Here is a 23,010-nt window from a genome sequence, read left to right as displayed (position 1 = left end):
GACTGTGGGAGTTGAGCTCATGCCTTTAGGTTTGGAAGGACCAAAAAGACTGGTAGTTAAATTCTTTATTCCACAGACGACTTAACTATGACTCCCTACCTCAAGGAAACCCACAGATTCTAGGCACTGGGGCTAGAACCTGGGCCTCAGAGTCACTGCTTTCCCCATCTCACTCCAGACAAGCTCTGTAGGATTGATTCGGGTCCTCTCTGGCCAGGCTAGTGTCTGACTACTCTGACCTTTAGTCAGCTAGTGCTCTGATGGGTCAGAGGCTATCAGGTGCTGCCCATAGCTCCTCAGGTGAAGGCCCACTGCCTTCAAGTGTGTTTAAGTCACAAAGTCTCCCACTTTCGGAGTCTAGGTTAGTAATCATTTTTCTCTGCTCTTAGTTCTTGCAGGATGCTGCAGCTGAATTAGAAATGTTAAAATGTTCATTTAGAAAAAGCTCAATAACTAATAGATTTACATATAGAGATTAGTAACCATACCTCATGTACAGAGTTTTTAATGAAATATATATCATAAAAATTCAGTACCTCAGAATACTTAAAAAAAAAGAAAACCAGTGGTTTCCACTTGAAAGTAGAATAAAGCAAAGCAAAACGAAGCAACAACAAGAAAAAACAAACAGGTAGCAATCACGTGCAGAGATTTATACAATAATCTGGATAAGACGTAAAAAGCTCTGTGATTTTTTTTTCACATATGTTTTTGTGGTTGACTAACTGCATACTGGAGAAGCCATCAAAGATGTACATAACCCAAGGATCCCTCAACAAAATGGGGTGCCATCTAGGAACCTTTTTCCCTTAGTGAAAGCCATGACTTGCTTTCTTAGTTCGAAGGAAGCCTCTTTTTCGAGCCATTTCCTTCTCCTTATGAGAGACACCCCATTAGAAGACACCAACAATTTCTGCTTCTATTGTTCAGCCAGACTATGAAAATGTAAAAGTGTACACTCTATTCACTGGAGGACCCACTGTCACTAGTGGATGCCATAAAATACAGTCTGAAAATACAGTCAAAAGATAGCAGGAAAAGGAAACGTCCTGTGAGTGAGACACACTGGCAGGTATATTCACGTCAGAAAGGGAACCCACAACAGATCAAAGTAAGCAAGGCACCAGAGTCCAACTTGGTCATCCAGTGAATTTTTACTGCGGTTACTAACAGGAGTACTGGTGGGAGATTCCCTATAGGAGCAGGGATGACTTAAAAGCAGCTACTTGCTTCAAAAGGCCACCCCAGGACTGGTGGTAGCTCATGAGAGCTGTAACCCAGGAGCTCTGTACAATGTGGGAGCAGAGCAGCAGGTCTGAGAAAGCTCTTCTGGGCAGTCTGGCTGCTAGGTCTCCCCTCCCAACAGCTGTCTACTGTGTCTATTCATTTGTTTTAGGGAGCTTCGATTATGTTTCAACTTCTCTCTTCCCAGACATGGGATGTTTGTTTACTGCCTCTTTGTCCACTGGGAGGGAATGTTTCCATTCAGAGGAAACAACTGTTCTACAAGGGAAGGAATGAGGAGATACAGATGACATCAACAGAAAACAAAAACTGAAACGGAAAACCTAAGTACAATGTTTCCTGACTATCTCCAGTGTAAATTTAATAAATGTTTCAATGGAAAAACAAGGGTCAGTGGGTAATGACTCCAGCCTGATAACCTGAATTGTCATACTCAAGTGTGGTGTACACACACACACACACACACACACACACACACACACACTTAAATTTGCTTCTGATTATGAAGATTGTTGAATTCTGAACTACTCATTTGTGGAGTTGTATAGGTTCTCAGGCTTCTGAATGGTTGGAATATTCTAAAATCTTTGGAAAAATATTCTTAAATTTAAATCTGGAGAAGCATGATTAAATTCTGAGAGTTTGATTTATTAAAGGCGCCCTGGGGTTTTTATGCAAATGGAGCTGTTTTCTCAGTGTCCAGCTTTGCATATGATTTGATTAGCTCTTTGATCTGTGTATACATCCTCAGAGGGCCACTCCTGTGCTCCTCTCAAAGATGAAAAGGTCAGCCTCTTGATAGATTTTCTAGAATAGGAAAAGGGACCCTCTAGCCCATAATAGTTTCTATCTTGATACCATTCCCTTGACAATGGCCTTTCTTCCAGGAGACTCCAAGGTCTGCCACTCCCTTTGTTTCCCAGAAAAGTAACCCAGTGCCTGGCATGTGGCAGATACTTAGTTACCACCTACCTAATGTGATTCTTAGGCTAGGATTTAATTTACAACTGCCTGTAGGATACATTTACCTATATTTTATTTGTGTGTGTATGTGTGTGTGTGTGTGTGTGTGTATCATCCTGTCACTCCTGTTGTAAGAGGCTAGGAGGGGATATCAGGTGTCCTGTCTCTTGTTCTTCCTTATCCCCTTGAGACAGGGTCTATTATTGAATCTGTAGTGTGCTGTTGTTTTTTTTGTTTTTGTTTTTGTTTTTGGGTTTTTTTGCTGGCTAGCCAAGCAAGCTGGAATGGTTAGTGGCATGTGCAGCCACACTTGGCTTTTATATAGGTGCCAAGCAGCCAAACTCAGGTCTGCAAGTTTGTGTATGTATCAAGTGCTCAAACTCCTCCCCCTCGCCCTCAGCCATCTTGCCAGCCTCTTACTTGTTAATTAAAAAGATCTATATAAAGTATGTATGGTTAAAGGTTTCTATTTTAAGTAGATTGTTTTAGGAGTTTAGTAAAGGCACACATGTATTCAAACTGCCCCTCAATAAATAGTTCCATCACTTCCCACATTCTCTGGAGCCATTTGCCATCCCAGACCCTCATCCATTTCCACACACAGCCACTGAGTTAGGCTGTTATCATTTTATATTAGTTTTCAATTTTTAAAAATAATTTTATACATTATGTACTATCCTATGCACTTTTCTGTACATTGCTTCTTTTGTGGATATGATCTTTTGAGATATATTTATTTGTTAACATGTTTATTTTCTTCTATTGTTGAGTTCGATACCATTGTTTCTATAGGCTACACTTTTAATCTGTTAGTGAATATTTAGTTGTTTCAATGTTTTGACTAATATTAGCCAAATTATGATGGTTATTGATAAATAACTTACATCACAGATGGATCATTACAGCAGACACAGACCAAGAATCTTCAAATTGTTTTAAATATTGCTTTCAATATTTTACTTTCTTGCCAGCAATGCTTGAGTGCTTGTTGCACTGTATCTTCACTAACACTTAGGATCCTTGTTTTGGTTTGTTGGTTTGTTTTACACTCCAGTGGCTAGATAGTGGTTTCTCGTGTTCATTTTAAAATTTACATGTCTACACTTCTGAATTCCCAGTCATCTCCAACTTACTGGATGCCACCTTGGATTTGTAGTTTAAAAATGTAATGTTTATACCATTCTACAAATAAAAGTCAGGAAATAAAATAACAAACCATTAATTGCACGTTTTTCATTCTCTCAGGGGAAGGGATATGTTTTCTTTGTTGCATTTCTGTATCTAGCATGTGTCTGGTGAATCATGTCTACATTTATTATCTGCTGTTATGTAGCAAACACTCCTGAATTAGGTGCCCCCAGTGGGGAGGTGGTTCTGAGCTATATAAGAAAGAATGCTCACTAAACCACAGAAAGCAAGTCAATAAGCAAGACCCCCCCCCCATTTCTGCTTCAGTTCCTGCTTTGAGTTCCTGCCCTCGCTTACCCCAAGGGTGGGATTGTGATCCTGACATTCAAGCCAAATAATCCTTCATCTCCCAGTGGAGGTTAGTTGTTAACTTGACACAGGGTAGGGTCAATTAGGAGGAGTGAATCTCAATTGAGAAGATGTCTCCATCAGATGGACATACATGCAAGTCTGTAAAGCATTTTCTTGATTAAAGATTAATTGGAAGGGCACAGCTCACTGTAGTTGGTACCTCCCATGGACTGGTCCTAGGTGGTATAAAGAAGTTGAACGAGCCAGTAAGCAGTATTGCTCTATGAACTTTGCTTCAGTTCTTGTCTCCTGGTTCCCATCCTGCTTGAATTCCTGCTTTGGCTTCCCTGAAGGATGGTCTGGGATCTAGAAATGTAAGCCAAACAAATCCTTTCCTCTCCAAGATGCTTTTTGTCATGGTATTTATCCCACCAGTAGGAAACTAACTAGAACACAGAGTAGCCGGAATTCAAATCTGGTAGTTAAGTCATGTGGATTTCGGTAGTTTTCAGGATCTGCAAAGCAGGTAAGCTGTTCAGAGGCCACAATGGTTTTAGACATAAGAAGATACATGATCACAACACAGAGAAGAATAAGGAATGCTTATTCAGGTTGGAATCCTTAAAAGACCAGACATATGTTAAAAACATACTTATCATTTATTAAAACATCTAGTGTGAGTATTTCTGAAAAACCAAACCAAACAAAACAAAATACAACAACATTAAACTGAGTAGGTCAGCTTTCTATAACTTAAAAAAAAAAAAAAGCAGTTGGAAAACCCACAAAGTTAGTGACGTATCTTCTTGGATGTCTCAATCAGGAATCAGAGTTTTCCATGGGAGGTGGCAGGACATGGGCTTTATACACGCTTCTGGAATGCAAGAATGAAGGAGGAGTGGAGGCTCAAAGTCCGCCTCAAGAATGCAGGCACCAAGTCAGATTAAAAAGTGAAGTCAGCATAGTGGCAGGAATTAGGTACTGGCTGTAACCATCAAGCCTAGGTGATAATTCTGAGGTAAAAACACATCAAATTTCCTCCTTCATCAATTAAGACAAGAGATCCTCTTGATAGAGACGAAACCTTTATGTATCTCTCCCCCTCTCCCCCTGGGCACGTGTCCTGTGCAGTTAAAAATACTGAAGAGACAATGAAAAAAAGTTTCAGAGCAAACTCTGTCTTGGTTACTAAGCAAGCTCAATTTTCAATCTTCTGCATATTGTGATGTTGGTGACTCCAGATTTGAGCTGAGGGAGCATAAGGCTTCCTTTGCTGGGTGGGGAGTCAGAGAAGACTCTTAAAACAGTCTATTAGCTATTGTATTTGGCCTAAAACGGAGTCATCAACTGTTCATGAGGAGTGAGTTTGGTTATTTTGTATCGTTAACTGTGAAAACAGAAGAAAAGGGGTTCAAATGTCTGGCTGTGGTAACAGGAACCTGTGAGGAGCAAAGGAAGAGCCGTGCTCCTCGCCCCAAACTACAGCGTGGGTTGCAATCTCCCCTTTGTAAGACGCAGGGTGCTGCGGAAGAAATACAGGAGCCAGCTATAGGAGTCATCTGCCTTCCTGCACCAGTGCTTTCCGTACTTCAGCCCAGGTTAACCCCCAAAGCACATCTGGCTAAGGTGGAGCTAGTGCAGAAGCGCACCTTTGCCATCTCCTTTCTTCTCGGAGCATCTTTTAGAAGATTTTTGAAGACTGACATTCATGCTTTTGGTGGCACCAGGAAGTGGGTGACACGTACATCTCAGATAAGTCCTGCTCACCGAAGATGCTCTCAGGTCGTAGGGCCTGCCAGCGAGTGTGCGCAGACACAGGGCACAAGCGGGGTTAGGAGGAGGGGGTGTCGGAAAGCCAGAACCGACTCTTTCGCTACCCCGCGCTCAAGGTACGCGGCGGGGCGGTACTTCCTGACCCCGGAAGAGAAAGTTGTTTTGGGGAAGGGGAGCAAGAAAAAAAAAAAGGCACGGTGAGAAAAATGAAAACTCCGAAGTTGTTCTGCTCCTTCTGGCCTTCGGTCCCTGCCCTCCTTAGGAGCTTTTTGGGGCTCGGCTCCCTCCAGAATCGCACACTGTGCGACTCCCCGCGGAGGAGAGGACCGCAGGAGCACCGTCTCCCGACCCTCCCGGGAGCCGGGTCTCCAGGAAAACCCGGAGCGGAGCATCCCCGGCCGGGACACGCCCTCCGCGTGCCGCCGAGTGCGCATGCCCAGTGCGCGGCGGCCGCGAGTAGGAAGCGGAGCGCGGCGGAGGGGGCGGTGGGAGGGGACGCTCACGACTGTGGCGAAGGCGCGGGACGCGGCGAGGGTTCCCGCGGCTTCCTCAGAACGTTCGGGACGGTGGAACCCTTGCGAGGCGCGAGCGAGCTTGGAGCCAGCAACGAGCGCGGAGCGGGCGGCGGGCGGGGAGCAGCGGGGCGGCCGGGCGGAGCGGGCTCCGAGCCCCGGGCTCCGCGGCTCGGCGGGACACGGCTCTGGTGGTGGAGGCGGCGATGTTCCACTGCATTCCCCTGTGGCGGTGCAACCGTCATGTGGAGGCCATCGACAAGCGCCACTGCTCGCTGGTCTACGTCCCCGAGGAGATCTACCGCTATGCCCGCAGCCTGGAGGAGCTGCTGCTGGACGCCAACCAGCTCCGGGAGCTCCCCGAGGTGAGTGCCCACCTCACCTGGCGCGGTGGCCGGGTCCGTGCGCTCCTCCGCTGACTGCTTCGCTCTGGGAGACTCTGGCCAGCGGGGTCCCACTACTGTCCTCAGCCCTCCTTGTCCCCCCCACCCCCTGCTTCCCGATTAACCCCATCCTCCAATAAAAGTTGTTTTTCATTTATACCGAAAGACTTGGTATTTAACGAGTAGTTACATGGCGAGTGGAGAAACGTTCTGGTCCTCTAAGTGGCTTAGATCCACGTCTGGGAACTAATGCCGGTTAGGTGAGAAGCCAGGTAGCTCACACTGTTCCCAGCTGGGGGCGACCATGCGCCCCATCACGCCCCGGGGTGATCGGCTAGCAGCCAGTTCTCTGGCTAGTGGCTCGGAGCTCCTCATTTTGGGCTAACGCAGGTCTCAGAGGATGTGGGGACCAAGCAGCGCGAAAGTAAGCTTTAGTATATCTTGGCATCTGTAAGGAATGTGCTCCTGGCCTTATCTCTGTGGGCTGTGCCCTGGAGAGATGGCGCCTTGTCGGCTTCGGTAGCCCCGTGGCCGCATTGGGGTGCTGGGCAGGAGGAGAGCTGCTGCAGGTGCCCAGGTTCCCGCCGCTGGGGCACTGCGTGCGTGGACCTGTTGCGTGGTTGGAATTGCGATGAACGTGTGTAGTGGCTCCCGCTACGAGTCAGCCCTGCTGCTGCCTTTCCGCCACCACAGAGCTTGCTTGGGTCTGTCCTATCACTAATGCCGTATCTTTTCAGAGTTGTTTACGAAAATTAATCATCTGCCGCACCGAACTGGGCCAGTGACAGATACTAATTGTGCTTCTAGGTCCGGCTGGGGTTAGACGCTGAACTTTTAACCCTTGAATTTGCCTCGGGATTCTAGCTTTAACTGTTAAGGAGGACGCATCCTTTACCCAGGTGTAAGGAGGAAGTAAGCCAGTGGCAATCCAGAGGTGCAGGAAATGGAAGTCCGCTGGGAGGCCCGGAGAGAGCCTAAAGGCCCGAGCCTCGGAATGCAAGTACCTTGTTTGTCCTTTGTTAACGCTGATGTCCTGCCATTTTCAAAGAAATCTGATCAGATGGCTGGTTTGTTGGAACACGGACTGATAACGATCGCCAGCGCTGACAGAGTTTAGAAAATCACAAGTGTGTTTCTCTCAACATCTCTAGTGAAGTTCGTCTTGAATTAACTTTTCTTGGTTCCCATGGCCTCCTCTGTGTAATCACAAAGATTACCCTCACTCGGATCTCTGCAGAGCACCCCTCCCACCCCTTAATTTAATTCAGTAGGAAAACCATCCAGATCCCTCAGGCATGTATTATTTTGCAGGCATTTTCAAACACATGATCTGGTTTTAAGCTTTGCTGTGTTTTACTTAAGTGGGAAGCTCATTGCTTTAAGTTGTATAATTTTTGAAATGTAGCAAATGTTGCTTAATGCTTTGCAAGGGATTTGAAATAAAGTTACTAAAAGACTTAGTAAAAAGCTCTTGACTATAAACTTTGCAGTGCTTTCTGAAGGCTTTGTGTTTATTGTGGAATTGGACGATTTCTTTGGGTTGGATTGGCTTTTCACTCCTTTTTGGAGTTTGTTAGTTTTCCTCTAATGCTGGAGATTTTTTTTTTTTTTCTTGGCGTAGAGATTCAGAGTTTTGGAAGTGCCAGGTATTTCTGCAGATGGTACATGACAACTCAGAGACTCAAAATTAGGTCTGATGGCATTCTGTAAATACACTAAATAAACATTTCGAAACCAATGGGTGGTGGCCTTCCTTATTGCTAAGTATTGCTCATTAATAGCCTTAAATCAAGGCCCTGTAAAATGGATTCCTCTCTGTCTCATTTCATCCAGACTGTTGGGTTTGTACATGCCAGACAGGAACAGCAGCTACCTTGAAAGTCTGTCTGTCTCCTCAGCCTTTCCTTGGGCTAGCCATTGTTCATGTTGGAGAGCAAGTAACTCATGACTATCGCTCTCTGGTGCGTCTGGCTTCTAACTCCAAGCTCCTGTCTGCTCACCACCATCTCACCCCTCTCGCTGGAAAGCTTCAAAGGTTCTTGGTGTGCTGGCCATGCCCACTGTCTGGTTCATTGCCTGTAATTTGGGAGCACATCCGAAAGGGAGGTCTACACTCTCTACCTGGGCACCAGGCTTTGGGATAATGATAGATACCTACACTCCACTGAAAGGTCTGCCACCTCTCATTTGCTGCAGCATTTTCGTTTACAAATTGAGACACAGAATTGCAGTGATTTTTTTTCCTCAGGGCTCTGCACTTTGTTAGATACAGTGTTTGGCTACCTCCATGTATTGAAGTGTCAGACAACTGCAATCACACTGAACACATAGGATGAGTCTGGCCTGTCTGCTTCTCACACCCATGAAACGAGCTGTTTAGTCCCTCCTTTTTTGAGTCATGTGACTTAAACTTGGCCTTGTTAAACATTTATTGCGGTACCATTCCTTACTAGTTATTAGAAATATAGAGATTAAAGAAGCTGTGATTCTTATGAGCTATTCCCAGTCTTGTGGGGAGACATGACTTAAATACTGATGTGAGTATGAGGTGGCCTGCCAGCCACAGACATGTTGGTAATAACTTACCTAATGTACTACCCAGGAGCAGTGGAGCATTGTGGTGGCTTCTCCGCAGTGCAGGTCAGGACCCTTGTCTTGAGCTTGCCTTTGGTTGGGTGATAGTCATTCTGTCTGACTGCTGCTAGATTCATCTGGCTTCAGCTGTCCCTGCACTGGATTCTTCTGTTGTCTGCACTAACAGTCTCACTCTTACCTCCTTGAAGTGCCTGCCTGCCTCTGTTCTCCCCTGTAAGCACGGGAGCCCCAGCCCCGTGCCCTGGAGGTCTTGCTCAAGACAGTTACTTTTCTAGACTTTTCTGTCATCTCCTCTTGGCCTTTAGCTAGTCTGTTGATTGTCCGATGGAAGTATTTCAAACACCAGTCCCCCCACCCCTCATTCTTTCTCAGATCCTGACTTAGTTGTTTTCTAGTTCTAGGGTACTTATGACCTAGGTTCAAACATGCTGATGTGTTCCTTGTCTGTCTACCCAACTAAATCGTTACCTCCACAGGGCAGGGCCATTCATGGCTGAACCTAGGCCACTGTGTGGTACATCGTGGACCCTCAAGTGTTTTCCCTGCAGCAGAAGAATCTAGCAGCAGTGAACGAGCCCTCATGCTCAGAAGACTGCCTATCTTCATGGCCATTGCATTTCCCTTCCTGTGACCCAACTTACAAGTCTGTAGAAACTAGTAACTTGTCTTTCCTTGGAAGGTGCTAGAAGGCACTTGGCCACCTTTGAAGTAATTCTTGTACTCTGTGAACCTTTGCCATGAATATGACTTCAGTTTTAGCCCCTGTAGCTTGCTCTGGCAAGGGGCTGTCATCCCTATCCAGAGCCAGTTTAGTCATGCTTCAATAAGGTCTTCTCCTTGGAAGTGCTATTTCTCCTTGGATTTCTAGTTCTGAGGGATGGAGCATCCGTTCTCCCGGTCTCCAACTTTGACTTTCCTTTCCACCTGTCTTGTCCCCACGGCCTGCTTTTTTCTCCAATGCCCTCTTTCCTCTCCGTCTCTCATACCCACCTCCTTGGGTTCATCTGGATTCATGTGACCTTTTGATCATCTTTTACCAAGGCTCCTTGGGCCTTGTCTTGTAGGGACAGCATAGCACATGTTGGATTTAGATTTAGATAGTTGAAGACCGGGTTCTGTCTTTCGGAAACTCTCCTCCAGCCCTACTTTCTGCAGATGTTAGGATTACCACCTGCCTTATAGGGTTAGGCGAGGCTTTAGAAGACCACTGCCAGTGTGAGGTCTTTCTAAATACTCTGGCCAGAACTTCTTAACTCAAGTTTAAAGAGCCCCTCCCCCTTCAGGGAGTTTGTTAAACCCAAATTAAGTTTTTGATATGATTTTCAGCAATTATAAAAGAAAAATCACGTACCCTGAAATGTCCAGATGACTTTATAGAGGAGTAATTATTGCCTAGCTTTTTCTGAGCACTCCTTTTATTGGTTATAGCTAATGAGGGAAGAGTCGATGTGGCTGTGTGAGAGTCAGGTCAGGTCTGGAGTTGGAAGAGCAGAGACTCTACTGTACTTCATCAGAGAGACATGACGGAGAGCGGAAGGGGTAACGGCCTCTGTGGTGTGGTTACTCAGAATTCAAACCCAGGGGCCCGCACCTGTTTAATATTCCTTGATACATCGTGAGCAGCCGAGTCGCAGCTACAAAAGTATTTAATTGCTGTGTGATGTCAAGTTATTGTTGAGGTCTCCTTTCTTGTCTTTATTGGGTTTTTAGAGTTATTTTACTTCATAGCTATGTAAGAGCTAAGGCACAGGGCTGATACACCTGTATACTTAAGTGACTGTATAATAACGAACTCAATTATTCAATAAAAGACCAATTACACATTTAAGGAACATGAATCCAAAGGGGATGAAAGGAATGTTTCCCTTACTGGTTAGAGGAGCAGTTCACTTCTCAGACATCCTGGTATTAGCGCCTCCTTGCTTTCTGATAGTTTTCTGGGCTGCTTCACGCCTTCCCCATAGATTTCCTTAGTCCCCGAACTCAGAGGTGAGAAAACCAAGTTAGAGAAACTGTAATTTTCCCTGGTCAGTAGAGATTAGAGTCTAGGAAGCATTTAGATAGTGTCTGTGACATGATTGTTATACCCACCCCTCACAAAGTCCCAAACTTTTGTAGTAGGTTCTTTACACAAATAATTTTTCCTACTCCGTGTAACAACCCATGGTAGCCATTAGACTTTCAGTTTTTCAAATGCAGGAGAATACTGAAGGAAGTTAAGAGGGTGTGAACATTGGACTCACCCCTCTCGCCCCCTCCCTCTCCCTCATGAGTGACCTGCCTGGGAGACGGGGAAGGCTGGCAATGGGGACATTTAGGAGCCTTTATTGGAAGCTGATAGAGCTTTGAGGAGTTTCATAGTTCTGGGGGAAATGAGAAAAGGCTTTAGAGGCGGTGATTCAGAGTGGGAGAGAAAGAGGGAAGAGCAGGTATGGAGGCTGAAGGGGCCACCTGAGGGTGGAGGCCAGCAGCTACACTATATTGGTGTTGCACCTACCCTGTTAGCAGCGGAGGCTGTTGGTTGGCATCTCAGAGGGGTGATTTCTGGGTGTAGAGAGGATCATATTGGGAGATGAGTCAGGAACCCCTCCATGGTGTAGCCAGAGGAATGATGGCATATTTGTAGGAAAAATAGGGAGAAGACCCCGAGATGTTCACTCCTGGAGTTTGTAGTGTCTGTATCACCTTCCTGTCATGCTGACCAAACTGGGCCTCATTTCCTTTTGTTGATATGTTTCCTTTCAGTGTGGGGTGCCTTTATTCAACTAAAACGTTGTTAGTTTTGTATGTAGGCTTTACCTTGGGAGGAAATTGGCCACTCAGATGTGTTGTGGGTGGGTAGAATTTGTGTCTCTCTTTCTGTTTTATGGTAAATATAGTTATCACGTTTATGAGTATGCCCATAGTGACCCTGGTAACTTCATGGGCTGTGTTTTTGTGAGAAACATGAGTACATCTGTGTGTGTGTGTGTGTACTATGCCATGAAGTTTCAGTAGACTTGGAATTTGGGGGGGTTAACACACTGCTGACTTCATAGAATGTCAACAATACTAGTGGGACAGTCTGGAGCATGGGAGATGGAGGACTGCAGTGTGTCAGGCAGCTAGGGAGAGCTGCAGTGGACTTCCAGTGCCCATGGAGGTCATGGGCAAGGATGACAGGTGTGGATCTTCATCCTAAGCGCAGGCCTAAAAGGACTCTGTCTTCTGCTGCAAGCTCTGCATGAAGGGTACTGAAATCACTGGGCAGGCCTTCGTAAATACACAGAAGACTCTTCTGGATGTCCATTAACTTTCTCTTAGGTGTAATTTAGTGGACAGGAATGGTAATTTACTGTTGCATGTGGTATTTTAGAAGATCTAATGGTGTGTGTGTGTGCGTGTGTGTGTGTGTGTGTGTGTAGTTTAAAATACCTTGGAGTCCTTGAAGGAAGTTTACTCCAATTATTGTTGGAGAGTGTACTTACGGAGCTATAACTTCTAGATGCCAGAGATTTGACTCGTTTGGGGGAAAATGGTATTTTTTGTTTCTAAGAATGTCAAGAGATAGAATTACCTCAAGGAGTGGATTTGCCTCCTTTGGGCAGAAGGAGATGTACCTAATTATGGAGTTCTCTAGATGATTTCTTGATGGTTTGGCTAGGTGGGACCACTGTGGCCCCTTATTGCCACAGTTCACACCCGCCTCTTTGGAAAATATAATTAAGAGGAACAGTCAGCTTGTGCTGGAGGTCAGAGCTCTAGCTTAGATGGGCAGTTGTGAGGACTGGAAGTAGCTTCCAGACCTTCAGGATGTGACGTGAATTCTGGCTGTTTGACTTGATTCAGAAATGCTGGCTACACACCTCTAGACTCACGCTGTTACTGTAGCTGGCTTGAGCGTGGGCCGGGGTGTCATCATCCTGTTTGGGTTTCTGTTAAGATGGATTTGTGTTCTCTGCTTGAAATGGTTAAAGAAAGAAGGAAACCCACTTCTCTTGTAGTGATATCGCCCATTTATTGTTTTAGTTTGCTTGTAGATGAGTGTCCCGTGGCGGGTGAAGACCAAGTCCCTGTGTGTGCTTTGGAAGAGCTTCTTGCCCTGCTTTCTCCGCAGCTGTGCTCAGAGGACCTGACAGCGGACAGGGCGTTGCAGACAGCTATCTTTTGCAGGATGACACAATGCTGGGTTAGGAGGAAGGAGTCTGAGTTGACACAGTCCTCTTTGGAGAACAAGGTGACAGTGGCACGAAGGATATCTGGCAACACAAAGGTTGGGTGTCCGCTTGGTGTGACAGCCGTGTGAGTCAGCCTAGCCACTCTCCTTCACACTTTGCCTTCTTGTGCGGGCCTGAATCGCTGACCTGAAGAGGAAGTATGCGTGGTAGTTGTGAGCTTGTCCTAATTGTGACGCTTTACATAAGCAGCTTCTCTGCAGTGAACCAGTGCTTCATTCTGATCATCTTTGGAAACAAAGGAATGGCAGTCCCTACCTGGGACGGTGGGGTGAAGATTAACCGTGTTAACACCTGCACAGTGATAGAACAGTAGTGGCAGATAGGCAAAGGCAATGCAGTTTTATCCTTTACCCATGTTGTTTAGTAAGAGAGGCCCAAAGACCTTCATTGTCCCCACCTTTGACTTCTTTCTCCATACTTGGTGAGAGTGATCTAAGACCCAGACGGAGAGTGCTGCCTCATAAGTGGCCTCCCTGCACTTGCAGGGTGAGTTGGGCCACATTCTTGTGATCTACTCTCTCTGCCCTTTTTGCACCTTAACACCCGTGCCGCACAAGAGCTAGCTGCTCTGAGTCACTAATGCACCTTTCCATGGTGTATGCCTTCATGTCAGGGACCGAACCTCTGCTGCTGTACCTCTCTCTATTGCCTGGACCATGGCTTCTGATCCTCCTGGACAGAGATCAGGAGAAACCCTTTCCTGGGAAGCCTGCCTTCCTTCTCCTCTGTGGTCTCTGGAGTCCGCTGATAACCACTCTTGACTGCCAACATCCCTGTGTCCCTTCAGAGCAAGTGATGGGAGCTCCCCACCTCCCAGATTTTGTGTTTGCTTCTGCTGCTCCTTAAAGCGGTTAGCATATGATAGAGAAGACATAAACTGTGTACTTGAGTGATTTTCTTGAGAAGTCTGTGACCCTTTTCGGGGAGTGAATGAAATTTAAAATAGGTTTCGAGGGGCAGGAAGATAGCTCAGTGGGTAAAGTACTTACCACCCAAGCCTGCCAACTTGAGTTTGAATCCTCGGGACCCATGAAAACCTGGCACGCAGTAGCACATATGGCTTTCATCCTAGTGAACTTCTGCCAGGAGATGGGAGGTGGAGGCAAGGAGGCTCTCCTGAAGTTTGCTGGCCAGCTAGCCTGGCACACACAGCAGCAGGAAATAACAAGACCTTGTTTCAAACAGGTCAGTAGGCAGAGACTGACTCTTGGAGGTTGTCCTTTGATCTCTATCACTCGTGTTTGTCTCTGTGCTTCTCTGTCTCTCTCTGTCTCTGTGTCTCTGTCTCTGTCTCTCTGTCTCTCTCTCTCTGTATTTTTCTGTCTGTCTCTCATATACTCACCTGTACACACAGAGTGGGTTTGATTATACCTGCAAATGAGAGCCCGGAGATTAAACTAAGAAGCACTAGGCTGTCAGCAGTCCCTGTTGCATGGTGTGGTTCCGTGGTGGTGGAGGAAAAAGCAGCATTGACTTAGGGGACAACTTGAGGTTCTTGTCCTTGCCCAGTTCTCTTATATGAATGATAGAGGGTGTGGCTAATGTAAGGCCTCTTTGGGCTCTGACTTTCTTAGATGCTAATTTCACAAGTTGATCTTCCAGGAAGACCTTTCGGAGAGCGGTGCCGGTGCCGTAGTTCTGCACATGCTTCAGGAGGTGCTTAGCGAGGTTAGTGGAAACGCAAATCTATGTTTAATTATTCTAATCAAGGCTTTGATAATCAGGCAAAGCTATCCCAAATGAGTGTCTTTTCTGTGGTCCGTTGTTGATTCCCAGAGTCAGTTAAGGAAGAAAGATGAGCAGATTTTCTCTGGTTCACCCGTCCATGTCCGCACACATGTGCACTTGCGTGGACCTCTCCCCAGCCCACACATTCATTTTGAATACCGAATGCTTCTTGCCTGTCAGTTGTTTGTCCCAGCTTTTAAAGCTGCAGGGATCTGAGGAATCTGGCCAGGACTCTGTATGTCTTTAGTAAATTAGCTCAAGCAAGTCAGAGGGGGTAGTACTCCCTTAGGCTGACTTGGTAACCAAGAGACTCTATTTGGGAGCTGTAGTTAGGGGACTGATAAATAGGATTATCAGTGGATCAGGGTCAGGTCGTGGCTCCGTGCTCCTGAGGAATAGTGTCAGCTCTGACAGGGTGTTGGTGCTATGCTTCCGGGCATCCCAGCAGGCCCTCGGCCTCCCTCCCTGCTTCCCCACAGGATTTACTTCATTCTTTCCAGCGGGGCAGATAGAATCTTTGTCTCTTGAACCTTCAGGTAAGCCAGATAAACAAATAGCAAATCTCCTGATAACCAAAGAGCTGCAGTTGAGACTAAGTCTGTAGCAGTTCTGTCGCTCACAAGGTCCCGGCAGGAGAGTGACACTTGTCCTGATGCACAGTGGGCAGCCATGCCCGTGCAGCAGAGGATGAGCTTGGCGCTTTAGAGTCTTGGCACGACGAGAAGGGGTAGCAGTGGGAAACGGAAGTTACAGGTTCACTTGTCTGTCACCAGTTGGTGTATGGCACATGGTTAAGTGTGAAATCTTGCTGATTTGCAGAGGACCAGATAAGTGGATTTAGCCTTACAGGACCCAGACAGGTGTGTGAGTCATGGTGGGAATTTAAAGAGACCTAGAATTAAGGAGGGGAAGCCGGTGAGAGATTTGCAAAGACACTGAGTGTGTTCTGGGTCCTGTGCTTCAGTCTATTTAAGCTCTTTCTGTGATTAACATGTTCCATCTGCATACAGCCTCGTCCCCATTTCACATAAGTAGCTTTTCCTTACAGATGAGAACACTGGGGACACAAAGACGACCCCCCCCAAACAACTTGACACCCAGCTATTAAATATCAAAGCTGGCATTGGAAGACATAGGGTCTCTCAAGAGTTGGGTCTTTTGACCACTGCATCTTCCTGCCTCAAGGTCAAAGGCATCAGATGCCCCTGCTGAGCCAGGAGTCCCATCTGTTCTATAAAGGGCAACAAAGAGACTCATGATGTTTGGGCTATTTTTGCATCATTAAGAAAAAGAGCACTGAGCTGAGAGATCATTTTCAGAATCAGGTCACCGAGTATTAATGAGCTCATTCATGCCTAACCTCTCAGAGATGAGTGGCGTCCATTCCTGGGTCAGGAGTTCTCACTCACCTTTAGCAGGTAACTTACATTGGAGTCCTTACCTGCTTTTCAAGGTCAAAGTGCGCTTGTTAGGAGCCGTGATGGGAACTGCGAGCTCTAGAGCACTGCTCCATTGTATCTGTCTGCGAGTACTGACCGGGGTTATATTACTGTTTACGTGAAATCAAGAAATTGGCATGAGACAGTTTTTAGTCCTGACCACGCCTGCTTGCACCATAAAGTGGGTTCTGCTATACTTCCTGGCAAGGCGCGTGCTTTTGTACTGCTACCGTTGCGTGCTGTGAGTGAATAAAACGAATGTTTGATAGTGGCTCCTATTGCAGTCGCTGTGATGAATACCTGGCAGACACAAGGAGCAAAGGTTTCTTTCAGCTCCTGGTATCAGGATCTCATTCTGCTGGAGCATGGATGGCAGAGGGAGCCTTGTGGAGACTATGAGGCAGAGAGAGCTGGAGTCAGGAACAAGGGGGTGCCCTTCCGAGGCTGTTGTGACCCTTGGTTCCCAGCCAGGCTCCACCTGTAAAAGCTCTGCAGCTTTCAGAAAATCTTTTCCATGGAACAAGTGTGGAACAAACACCCACCCACAGTGGACATTTCAGATTCACATCCAGCCATTCAGCTTACCTAATAGTATATTACTTTTACATGTCTCTGTTTTCCATAGCTTTGTTCTAAAGTGGCAAGGTTTGGGGCTGCAATGTGTGCCCAGTGTTTTCCCTTCTCTTGCCTTCCCTTCTTGTCCTGTTTTCCTTTTCCTTTTCCATCAAGACAGGGTTTCTCTGTGTAGCTCTGGCTGTCCTGGAACCCTCTCTCTGTAGCCTATTCTGGCTTTGAACTCAGCCATTTGTCTGTCTCTACCTGCTAGGATTAAAGGTGTTTGTCACCACTGCCCAGCTATGCCCAGTGTTTTCTATAACTACTGTGATTCACTGAGATTGCCCAGGGGGCCAAAGACAAAGCTATAAGACCTCAGCTTTCCAACTTTGCCTTCCTTTGACTCTTCCTTAGTAGCTTGTGCTATAAAAGAGAAGCCACAGGAAGATGGTTTTGGAATGGGAACATGGCAGAGGATATTTGCTTGTGTGCATACTTCGTTGACTCTTCTAAGGAGGTCATGTTCTATAGAGTCAGGTTTAGGTCAGAGGTCGAGGGGAGGCACCAGGGAACTCATGGTTTCTGGGCTCTGGCACTTACACACACACACACACACACACACACACACACACACACACACACAGTCCTACTGAATACAAATACTTTGGACTACAAGTAACAGAAGTTCTCCCACTGGTTAAAGAGGCTTTTAGTGACTTCACATAACCTGAATAGTTTTAGGTCAGTAGGTCACTTGGCTTTGCATGGTGGCCTCCTAAGCAGAAAGGGAAGGCATGGCAAAGTCACTGACTTGTAGCCATTAGAAAGCCTGCGGTTAGCAGTGCCTGGCTTCTCCATCCCACTTTTGATGCGAGTGGCTGGGGGGTGGGGGTGGGTAGGTGTAAGGAGGGTAGGAACGGTGCGTGGCTGTGTCTGAGGTGAGGTGTATGGGAGGCAGGTGAGTGGTCAGTGTCTGAGGTGAGGTGTATGGGAGGCGGGTGAGTGGTCAGTGTCTGAGGTGAGGTGTATGGGAGGCGGGCGGGTGAGTGGTCGGTGTCTGAGGTGAGGTGTATGGGAGGCGGGTGAGTGGTCAGTGTCTGAGGTGAGGTGTATGGGAGGCGGGTGAGTGGTCGGTGTCTGAGGTGAGGTGTATGGGAGGCGGGTGAGTGGTCAGTGTCTGAGGTAAGGTGTATGGGAGGCAGGTGAGTGGTCGGTGTCTAGGTGAGGTGTATGGGAGGCGGGTGAGTGGTCAGTGTCTGAGGTGAGGTGTATGGGAGGCAGGTGAGTGGTCGGTGTCTGAGGTGAGGTGTATGGGAGGCGGGTGAGTGGTCAGTGTCTGAGGTAAGGTGTATGGGAGGCAGGTGAGTGGTCGGTGTCTAGGTGAGGTGTATGGGAGGCGGGTGAGTGGTCGGTGTCTGAGGTGAGGTGTATGGAAGGCGGGTGAGTGGTCAGTGTCTGAGGTGAGGTGTATGGGAGGTGTATGGGAGGTGGGTGAGTGGTCAGTGTCTGAGGTGAGGTGTATGGGAGGCGGGTGAATGGTCAGTGTCTGAGGTGAGGTGTATGGGAGGTGTATGGGAGGCGGGTGAGTGGTCGGTGTCTGAGGTGAGGTGTATGGGAGGCGGGTGAGTGGTCGGTGTCTGAGGTGAGGTGTATGGGAGGCGGGTGAGTGGTCGGTGTCTGAGGTGAGTTGTATGGGAGGCGGGTGAGTGGTCAGTGTCTGAGGTGAGGTGTATGGGAGGCGGGTGAGTGGTCGGTGTCTGAGGTGAGGTGTATGGGAGGCGGGTGAGTGGTCAGTGTCTGAGGTGAGGTGTATGGGAGGTGTATGGGAGGTGGGTGAGTGGTCAGTGTCTGAGGTGAGGTGTATGGGAGGTGGGTGAGTGGTCAGTGTCTGAGGTGAGGTGTATGGGAGGTGGGTGAGTGGTCAGTGTCTGAGGTGAGGTGTATGGGAGGCGGGTGAGTGGTCAGTGTCTGAGGTGAGGTGTATGGGAGGCGGGTGAGTGGCCAGTGTCTGAGGTGAGGTGTATGGGAGGTGGGTGAGTGGTCAGTGTCTGAGGTGAGGTGTATGGGAGGTGGGTGAGTGGTCAGTGTCTGAGGTGAGGTGTATGGGAGGTGTATGGGAGGTGGGTGAGTGGTCAGTGTCTGAGGTGGGGTGTATGGGAGGTGGGTGAGTGGTCGGTGTCTGAGGTGAGGTGTATGGGAGGTGGGTGAGTGGTCAGTGTCTGAGGTGAGGTGTATAGGAGGTGGGTGAGTGGTCAGTGTCTGAGGTGAGGTGTATAGGAGGTGGGTGAGTGGTCAGTGTCTGAGGTGAGGTGTATGGGAGGCAGGTGAGTGGTCAGTGTCTGAGGTGAGGTGTATGGGAGGCGGGTGAGTGGTCGGTGTCTGAGGTGAGGTGTATGGGAGGCGGGTGAGTGGTCAGTGTCTGAGGTGAGGTGTATGGGAGGTGGGTGAGTGGTCAGTGTCTGAGGTGAGGTGTATGGGAGGTGTATGGGAGGTGGGTGAGTGGTCAGTGTCTGAGGTGAGGTGTATGGGAGGCGGGTGAGTGGTCAGCGGCATGCCTGCTGAGCAGACTAGGGTTTTGCAACACACCTGTCCTTTCCACGATGGAGGAGCAGGTAGCTTTTGTTCCCTCTCATTTAACTCTGTCTTGTGCCAGAACCACAGAGACCATCTGTTGAGGGAGAATCCTTAGCAGAGATGGTTTCTTTTTTAGATTGTACAAAACGAAAAAGAATGACTGTGCATGTAGAGCTTCCCTTAGACTTTCTTCTCACCAATCCCTGGGGGATTCTGAGGAGAGCAAAAATCAAGTAAGTGGGAGACTATAAAATATCCAGACCGCTCAGCTTATGTATGGCTCGTGGGATTGCCATGTCTGCCTGTGCTGTCACTTCTGTTCCCAATGCACCTGTCCTGTGCCCGTGGCCCCCCAGTCCGCAGCCCAGGCATGTCTCTGCCCCCCCAGCCGCTCTGGGATGCGTGAGGGTGAGACTGAGCTATGCACCTGCTTGTTTTCTACCTGCTTGTCGTCAGCTCTGTTTATGTGTACCTGTCTCAGGCATTGGGAAATTCAGTGCCTGAATCACAACACACACACACACACACACACACACACACAACCCACACACACACACACACACACACACACACACACACAACCCATTGTACTGAAAAATGCCTTTATTTAATTAGTTATTTATTTGTGCAGTAGTTCACATAAAGTCCTTAGCCTGTATTCTAGACCACCCATGCTGGAATCCCTGCCTTCTTAATCCATCCCTGTCTCCAGCACTCTTTAAGGTTACCTGGGTTTACCTTACTTTCTGTTGCTGTGGTAAGGACCATGACCAAAAGCTACATGGAGAGGAAAGGGTCTGTGTTACTTTGAAGGCTACAGTGCACCATTGCGGGAGGCCGGGGCAGGAACTCAGGGAAAGGATTGGAGGCAGGAACTGAAGAAGCTGAAGCCAAGGAGTGCTGCTTACTGACTTGTCTCTCACGTCCACTGCCTCACTGTGCTTTCTTATATAACCCAGGACTTTCTATCTAGGCGTGGCACCTCCCACAGAAGGTTGGGCCCTCCCACGTCATTCATTAGTCAAGAAAATGCCCTACAGACTTGTCTGCAGGCCAATCTGATGGAGGCATTTTCTCAGTTCAGGTTCTTCTCAGGTGACTAGGTTTTGTCAGGATGACAAAAAAAAAAAAAAAAAAAATCTCAGCCAATACAAGGCCCGATGAGTCTTGCTTCTACACAGCCTGCGTGTGCCTACTGTATGCTTTCTGCAGCACTGGTCCAAGGCGGCCATATTCATAACAAGTGTTTGCTTGCTATCCACCTGTGTGGGGGAAGCAGGGGTGTTGCTGAGTCAGCAGATCCTGCTGGCAGAGGGTCAGCAGTAGCACCAGAGATAACACGTCATTAGTCATGTTGACAGAAGGACATTTCCGCCCCTCCTTGCCTCTTAGCAGGGGCGTTAATGAGGAGCAAAATGGCCAAAAGGCAGGAAGTGTTTCTGAAGCCTTTGCTGTCCACATGCCAGATTATCCCCCCCCCCCAAAGAGTTAAGGGAAACCACAGGTATATTTTTTGAAATACCAACAGTAGCTGTGTTGGAGTATTCTAGCTGCACTTACTCAGAATTCAGTCCTTAGGTCAGCTCAATGTGGTATGTGGGATTTTTGTTTTTTTAAATAAAGCTGACACGGAAGGCTTTCTGAGGGCGGAGGTGGGAAAAGACTAGGCCAAGGCTAATGCACAGTCTGCCAGACTCCAAAGACGGATGCTTTTGCATGTTAATTATGAAGGTCCAACAAGGAGTGGCCTTGCAATCTCTGTGCTACTGGATGTGAGTTACTAGGTCATGAAGATGCAAGAGTTGCTCTTTTCAAGGGTCTCAGCATCAGAATCAGACTCCTGGGTAGATCCGGCTGTGAGGAAGCCTGGCTGTGGAGCCTGCAGCAGATTCTTTCTGGAGGTCCTGGGCAGCCTGGGAAAGGGCAGAACCGAGAGTGAAGGCACAGTTTGTTTAAGGAGAGGGTTGGACTCCTGTCCTGGGCTGCCTAGGAGGCAGGTAAAGTTGTCTGGCTTTCTCTCTGTGGGTGAATGCGTGTCTTGTAAGACATGTACTTAGAAGCCGTGTCCTAATAGCAAGTCATGGATATCTGAGGAGAGCCGGGATAAAGATGGAAGCAAAGCAGGGACATAGCCTGGGGATTAGTCAGATTTGAAACATAGGAGCTTGGGGGAGTCCCTGTAATGGGGGTTCTCAGTTGGAATGCTTACCTCAAAGTCTGAGGAAAGGGGCGGGAGGACCTGGAGAAGGAAAAAATCAAGGTTACTTGTCTCATGGTGCAGCAGCCTGCTGAGTGAGTGAGGTGGGGTTGAACATGGGGGCTTCTGGAAACTGGAGGTGGGGGGCGTAGATTGTTGGATACATACACAGTCTTGAAGATGCCAGCCTCTGCTGCTCATTTTCTTTGGAGTGGTCTGCTGTCTAAGCCTGAGATAGAGAAAAGTGGATGTGGATACCGGGTCCACTTACGTAAGAGTGGGCGGCTGGATAGCAGGGGTCAGACCTTGTAGGATTCTGATGGACAGGTACTTGGGATGCTGTAGGCTGGGCAGAGAAAGAAGGGAGTTGCAGTGAGAAGTGAGTGGTCAGAGTGAAAGTGGAACTGGTTGCTGTGGGGTGAGGCCACACAAGAGGCCATAGCCAGACCTGAGGTATTGAAGTTGACAATTTGTGAAAGGGAGGGGAAGCTCTGGGTAAGGCCAGGCTTGTGACTCATGGGTAGATAGATGGCGAGGAGCAGACAGGCGGTGTGGTGGCCATTGCCCTTAAGAAAGGCCAGGAGTGGCTGTGCTTGCTCTGTGGGTGGGTCAACTCCACCATGAGCCACAAAGTTATGGAAGGGCCAGGTGGGCAAATTATAGTATTCGAAGACCTAACTATAGCCAGACCTGTGGCAAACCCAAACTCGTCATCTGCAGGGGCCTGTTCCACCTGTCTCACCCAGCATGGCCAGGTGGGAGGGGGTGTCTGTCCCTACCCCGTGAAGCTGTCCCTGCTTCCCCACCCCACCCCCTCATCCTTGGAAGTAACTTTAGTGCCATAGTTGTGGAAGTGTCCTGACTTTTAAGCATTCAAGAACTTGAAAATGGACAGCTATTAAAGAATTTGGAAAGGCACTGTGGTCTGCACGAGCCCATGTTAAGTTGGATTTTAGTACCGGGGAGAGGGGGCGAAGTGGATAATGCTTGTGAGTCAGACACAGAGTCTTGGAGCATCTTCCCATTTTTAGTCATCTCATCTGACTTGGAAGATAACTCAGTAGCTAATTAGTTTTCAGTAGGAGCTAATAGGGCTTGATTGTAATCTGAAGCCTGGAGCTCCAGGGAACTGTAGCCTGAGCTTAGCCTTTTTGCCCCTTCTGAGGCCTTTTAAGCTTGCTTCTTTCTTCATGTTGAGAGCCTCTCTTTGGCTCCCCAGTTGGTTTTTAAAGATCTATGTGATTTTTTTTTACATTATGTGCTCATGCGTGGGTTTATGTTTGTGAGTGCAGCTGCCCACGGAGGCCCGGAGTGTCGGATTACAGGTGGTTGTGAGCAGCTAAAAAGGTT

General features: G+C 47.8%; 1 protein-coding gene and 1 pseudogene across 3 annotated transcripts in view; one reads left to right on the top strand and one right to left on the bottom strand.

The window, feature by feature from the left end:
- Positions 1-4,368: 4,368 nt before the first annotated feature.
- LOC147002071 (uncharacterized) lies at positions 4,369-6,217 on the bottom strand (annotated as a pseudogene).
- Positions 5,954-23,010, top strand: part of Lrrc1 (leucine rich repeat containing 1) — a 114,352-nt gene continuing 97,295 nt past the window's right edge. The window contains exon 1 of one of the 3 annotated variants that reach the window (XM_021172927.3): positions 5,954-6,337. In XM_021172927.3, the coding sequence (XP_021028586.1) occupies positions 6,179-6,337 (159 nt within the window). In that variant the 5' untranslated portion in view covers positions 5,954-6,178. Of the gene's footprint in view, positions 6,338-6,679; positions 6,780-14,769; positions 14,836-23,010 lie in introns of those variants that run through there. The other 2 variants (XM_029481866.2, XM_021172925.3) reach the window with 2 other exon arrangements.

The sequence above is a fragment of the Mus caroli genome, unplaced genomic scaffold (genome assembly GCF_978045245.1).
Source record: "Mus caroli unplaced genomic scaffold, Mus_caroli_1 scaffold_11, whole genome shotgun sequence".
Lineage (NCBI taxonomy): Eukaryota > Metazoa > Chordata > Mammalia > Rodentia > Muridae > Mus > Mus caroli.
Note: the sequence above shows the minus strand (reverse complement) of the source record. Positions and strands in the feature narration are given on the sequence as shown.